Source organism: Lucilia cuprina, chromosome 3, assembly GCF_022045245.1.
Source record: "Lucilia cuprina isolate Lc7/37 chromosome 3, ASM2204524v1, whole genome shotgun sequence".
NCBI classification, from domain to species: domain Eukaryota; kingdom Metazoa; phylum Arthropoda; class Insecta; order Diptera; family Calliphoridae; genus Lucilia; species Lucilia cuprina.
The window spans coordinates 7,430,131-7,436,281 of NC_060951.1; the positions used below are offsets into that span (position 1 = coordinate 7,430,131).

A 6,151-nucleotide genomic window follows, 5' to 3' on the forward strand; every position below is an offset into this window, starting at 1 on the left:
TCCTCTATAGTCAAAACTATAGACTCCTCTATAGTCAAGACTATAGACTCCTCTATAGTCAAGACTATAAACCCCTCTATAGTCAAGACTATAGACTCCTCTATAGTCAAGACTATAGACTCCTCTATAGTCAAGACTATAGACTGCTCTATAGTCAAGGCTTTAGACTGCTCTATGGTCAATACTATAGACTGCTCTATAGTTAAGACTGTAGTCGGCTCTATAGTCAAGATTATAGACTGCTCTATATTTAACACTGTAGACTATTCTATAATCAAGACTGTAGACAGTAGGCTGCTCTATATTCAAGGCTATTGACAGTTCTATACTCAAGACTATAGACTGTTCTATAGTCAAGATTATAGACTGTTCTATAGTCAAGACTTTAGACTGTTCTATGGTTAAGACTATAGACTTCTCTATAGTCATTACTATAGACTGTTTTTTAGTCAAGGCTACAGACTGCTCTTTAGTCAAGACTATAGACTTTTCTATAGTCAGGACTATAGATTGATCTATAGTCAAGGCTATAGATTGCTCTATAGTCAAGACTTTAGACAGCTATATAATCAAGACTTTAGACAGCTTCATAATCAAGACTGAAGTCTGCTTTATAGTCAAGACTGTAGACAGAAGGTTGCTCTATATTCGTGGCTTTAGACAGTTCTATAGTCAGGACTAAAGACAGCTCTATAGTCAACACTATGGATAGTTCTATAGTTAAGGCTATGGACAGCTTTATGGTAAAGACTATAGACTGCAAGTCTATAGACCGGTTTTTAGGCAAGACTATATACTTTTCTCTAGTGAAGTTTATAGACAGCTAGACTATGCACCATCATATAGTCAATGGGTCTTATTCATAAACTTTTATCAAAGGTTTAGAAATCAAATTTTCATACAAAATTTATTCTATAAATCTTTGATAAATTGTTATGAATAAGGCAGAAAGACTATAGTCTGCTTTATAGTCAAAACTATAATCGGGTCTATAATCAGTAGAATAGACTTAATACAACCCTCGTTGTACTACATTAGTCAAGTCTAATAGCTCTTGTCAAAATCTATTCAAATAAATTCGTACAATATTTTTAGTAAAAAGGATTTTATTGACTAAAGAAAAGAATAATTTTCTTCTTTGTAAAATAAATGTATTCTGGTAACATTTACCATAGTAAATGGCATGTTTCCTATGGGAATAATAGAATTTTATGGTTTGAAATGAAACTATGCTCAAAAAAGTAGAGTAATCTACATTTTAGCACTTTTAAAGTATTTGTACTACAATCTGATATAAAACCAAAAGCTGTTGATTTAAATGTTATTTAATGTAAGTTATTTACATATAAAAACCATTAGTTTCTTTTCATTCGTTGAAATCACACAAGAAATGTATTGCTTTCAAAACTATAGATTTCTTCTGTATCACACTTCAAATAACTTCGAGGTGAAATTAATGAAGTTACACATTTTTTTGATTTTCTTTACATTTTCTTTAAATTGTAAATTGAAAAATTTATGAGGTTTTTGTCATAACAAAAGTTTTATCAGCCATTTTTCTTTATAATCCTTAACTTGAGAGCTGGAAAACTTTTTTCTTTTCTTGTCTTTGTATAGCTGTCCATTTATAATTTAAATTTATATTATTCTTTTTGGTTTACAATTTTTTAGATTTTTTGCAAAAACGTTTGATACATATTTGTTTACATTATTTACCACAACAAAATCATTTTGTGCAAAAAAAAATTAAAATTTTTTTAAGTAAACAGTTTTATTTTTGTATCAATTAATTTTTGCATAAATTTTTATATTTGTTTCAAAGTATCAAAAAAGAATAAATACAAATTAAAACATTTCCAAAAACATGTCAAAAATTTGCAAAAATAACATAGAACTTTATAATAATGTTTAATTATAACCGCCTCTTTAATACACACTTAAAACTATAGTCTTCGGTTTAGTTGCTTTACAAATATAATAGGCCGCCCTGGTGCACCACCAATCGTTCATTTGATATTTTGTTTTTATGAACCACAAATGAACACAATGTTCCTCGCCATAATTATCCGGTTGTCCCTCAGACCAGTCGAAGAATTTCATACGTTCACCAGTGTTATAACAATAAAAATTACCCTCTGAATCTACATCAGATCCTGACAGCCACCACCAGCGATCTAAAGGATAATTTGCAATCAAATAATTAGAAATGGCATTTAGTTCTTCCTGAGACTCAAGAGATGCTAGAAAACCGCCTAGAGAGCGACAAATTAAAAAGGCTTTGTACCAAGTAACCTTAATTGTGAAAAAGGGAGCAAATTTGTTTAGACCTTAAGTTAATTTTTAAAAAAATGTTTATAAAATCTTACCTTTGTCTGTCCAAAATAATAAAAATGTTTACCCACTTTTGTAAATGGTTCCAATTTGAAATCATCTTCATAACCTTAAATTAAATATTTATTGTTTTTTTTATATAGATTTGGATAAATTTGAGCTTCTTTTTACCATCTAATACACATGAAGATACAGAATTTTCACGACCAGCTAGTGCTGTCGATGTGAAACTTAAAAATAAATAAATCTTGAAATTATATGTCCACATTATTGTTAGGAAAGATGTGAACAATGCCAGGTTGTATATAATACTGGCAGTCGACAGCGCATTGATTTTTATTAATTTCATTCATTTTAAACTCGTGATCTGAATGTAGAACTGAACAATTGATAAGATTTGTCATTTACATATAATTTTCTATTCTTATCAATATTGAACTACGACTCTATTTTAGAAATACAAATAATAATTTGCATATTTTGTCAACTACTATCATGGCTTAGTATGTTGATTTAGTTAGTCCATATGAAACGTATAGAAATAGAAATCCAATAATGTTTTAGTGTTACTCAAAAACTGTGCAGCATGTTGTGGTCTAAATGTAACTGAAAGCTAGCTTCAACTTGTCGCACTTATGTATAAATTTTCTTAGTTAATTGTAATATTTATACTCTATTCCAGTGGGGAGGGTATACCGGGTTTGTGCTGATGTTTGTAATACACAATAATATTAGTCTTATACGCACCTTGAGTATATAAATGGGCTCACAATGATTTTCTGAGTCGGATAAGCTATGTCCGGCCGTCTGTCTTTCTGTCCGTCTGTCCGTCTGTCCGTCTGTCCGTCTGACTGTTTGTCTGTCTGTCTGTCCGTCCTTCAGTCCATGTAAAGCTTGTAATCAAACTACATGGTACATGATCTTGGTTAAGATCGGTGGTTAAGATAAGTTCATAATTGTGTTTAATTTTCTGAGTCGTATAAGCTATGTCCGTCTGTCCGTCCGTCTGTCCGTCTGTCCGTCCGTCCGTCTGTCTGTCTGTCTGTCTGTCTGTCTGTCTGTCTGTCTATCTATCTGTCCGTCTGACTGTTTGTATGTTTGTCTGTCTGTTTGTCTGCCTGTCTGTATGTCTGTCTGTCTGTCTGTCTGTCTGTCTGTCTGCCTGTCCAACAATAAACGGCTTAAGTATATCTAAGTAACAGTTTAACTTAAATTCTTTATTTTGACAATTAAATCACATTTTATTTTTGTAAAAAGTGTAGGGTATAATATTGTCGGCATCGTTCATCTATAATTTCTTACTTACTGTTTCCGTACCTTTTAATTAAAATGTATGAGTTATATTGATTTTATCATTCTGTTTGTAACACCTAGAGAGAGTCGTCTCTGTTTAACCATCTCCTTTGTGTAGATACAATTTCAGATTGTCTTGCTCAAACAGCAGGTGTTTAAGAAAATTATTTCTACCATTAGCAGTGTAATATTATGATTAGAAATTCTTAGTCAGCAAAATATATGAGTGAGTTTATTTTTCTTTAGATGTTTAGTTTTTTAAGTGACATACTGAGGACAAATGGGTATTTAGGTAGATATTTAGGTTAACAGTAGGATCTATAGTACAACAAATCCGAAAACCTACACCAAGTCCCCTGCCTAAGTATATTATTTTTCAATGTTCAGAAGAGGAGTTTCACTGTCCTCTCCATATGCTTTACATTCCGCAGTACATACTCACTGGCAATTTTGTATAGATGTGTTCTTGTTCCTGTATGTCCACTCAGAATACGCACCATCATGCAAGCTATGTCTCTGAGATTTCTCGTCTTGTTCTCATCAGGGTTCCTTTATAGGATCTTTGTCGTTCTACCCACCATTTCATTATTCCAAGAGTCCTTATTGCATTATATTACCCATATTTAAACCCTACATCACTTAGGGGTGAGGGTATATTGGGTTTGTGCTAACGTTTGTAACGCACAATAATATTGGTCGTATAATCATCAGAAAGTTATATCAATTAGCGTTGAAACATTTTCTGATTCGATTTAGCTATGTATGTTCGTCCGTCCATGTAGTATACATTGATGAAGTGTTCTATAACATATTTGGCCAGTTCGCCTAAAATAAAAATGTTTCAATGGGTGGAATATCTATCAACGTTTTCAGAGTTTTGGTAGAAGTAGTATTCATGGCACAACTTAAACACAAAACAGTCCACCAGATTATTTGTCTAAAGCAGTTCACCAGATTATTAAATCATGAGCTACAATTGGTCTAATTAAAATTATTTCTGGTTGACATTCTAGTTGAAAGTCCAGCTCATTTTCTAGTAGATAGTTGCATAGATTGTTGCGTTAATAGTCTGGTTGATAATATATGTTAGTATATATTTGTGTAGCTTTGTTGATAGTCTAGTAGATTGATGAATAGGTAATCTAGTTGAAACCTTAATTGATAGTCTAGTAGATAGTTTAGTTGATAGTCAAGTCATAGTCTAGTCATAGTCTGGTCATAGTCTAGTCTATTCAAAACAAAAAAATCTTATTTCATTTAACTATCTATGGGGTTTCCAACTCTGCACGGTTATGAAATCTATTATTTACTTAAACATCCCAAGAGCATTTCTTTTCAACTTTTTTTTTATTTTTTAGCTGTGTTGTTGTTAGGAGAACATATGTTGCTGTCATTTAAGCATGAAAGTCAGTTAGTATAATTTTTAACATCCGTTGTCATTTTTTATTTTTATACACGTGACAAAGATTAACAGCTACTTAGTAATTGTTTGTCCCGCAGAGGTTTTCTTTTGAAAAGTTTACAAAGTTGCAAAATAATTTAAATTTAAATAAAACAGTATGGCGGTAAAGATCGATGTTTACATGATCATTAGGGTTGTTTTCGTAAAAGGTTCTTTTATGATATCATGGGTCAATTGTAGATCGAAATCTTTAGATATTGTGAGAATGAAATTCCCCTAAGCCAAAATTAGTTAAGTATTATTATTTTAATTTTTGAAAAAAATATGTTTGAAAAGTTTGTCTAATTTACATTTGTTTGTTACTATTTTGCTTACATTTATATTTCATGTTGCCATTCTTATACTCTTTGCGGTTTCTGGTTCCCTTTAAGCAAATGCATATTGGGTGGGTATTGTAAACACTTAGACGAGTTCAAACAATCGAAATGAATTTCTTGTAATATGGCCAATGAATAAATGATTTGCTAAATAATACTATGTTATGTATAAGAAATTTGTAAAATTAGTTGATTAGGTTTAACATTTGATTAACATTGACTTCATTCTTATTACTTTTAGAATATTAAGTTCAATTGGGCTTAAGAAAAAAGACTGATATTTATATTTGGATTTATTATAGCATAAGTTAGGGGTTAATTCATTTCCTTGCTTATAGCAAGGAAATCGATATTAAGCATACGTAGCGGTGGATATTTATATTAAATAATGTAATGTTTCTATATGAAGTAATTTAGTAACTAAAAAACAAATAACTAACTAACTAACCAGACTTTAGACTCTTTAATAGTCCAGACTATAGACTGTTCTATAGTCCAGACTATAGACTGTTCTTTAGTCCAGACTATGGACTGTTCTATAGTTCAGACTATAGACTGTTCTATAGTCCAGACTGTAGACTGTTCTATAGTCCAGACTGTAGACTGTTCTATAATCCAGACTATAGACTGTTCTATAGTTCAGACTATAGACTGTTCTATAGTCCAGACTATAGACTGTTCTATAGTCCAGACTATAGATTGTTCTATAGTCCAGACTATAGACTGTTCTATAGTCCAGACTATAGAC

At 31.4% G+C, this 6,151-nt stretch overlaps 2 protein-coding genes across 2 annotated transcripts in view; one reads left to right on the plus strand and one right to left on the minus strand.

Annotated features, from left to right (window-relative positions):
* Positions 1–1,902: 1,902 nt before the first annotated feature.
* LOC111684092 (C-type lectin 37Db-like) lies at positions 1,903–2,660 on the minus strand. Its single transcript, XM_023446215.2, has 3 exons — positions 2,503–2,660; positions 2,367–2,440; positions 1,903–2,292 (listed from the first exon to the last, which is right to left on the minus strand). The coding sequence occupies exons 1-3, from the start codon at positions 2,597–2,599 to the stop codon at positions 1,927–1,929; spliced, it is 537 nt and encodes a 178-aa protein (XP_023301983.2). The 5' UTR covers positions 2,600–2,660; the 3' UTR covers positions 1,903–1,926.
* Positions 2,661–5,183: 2,523 nt separating this feature from the next.
* LOC124418744 overlaps positions 5,184–6,151 on the plus strand; it is a 2,394-nt gene continuing 1,426 nt past the window's right edge. Inside the window, exon 1 of the mRNA XM_046946013.1 lies at positions 5,184–5,189. Within this exon, the coding sequence (XP_046801969.1) occupies positions 5,184–5,189 (6 nt within the window). The remainder of the gene's footprint in view (positions 5,190–6,151) is intronic.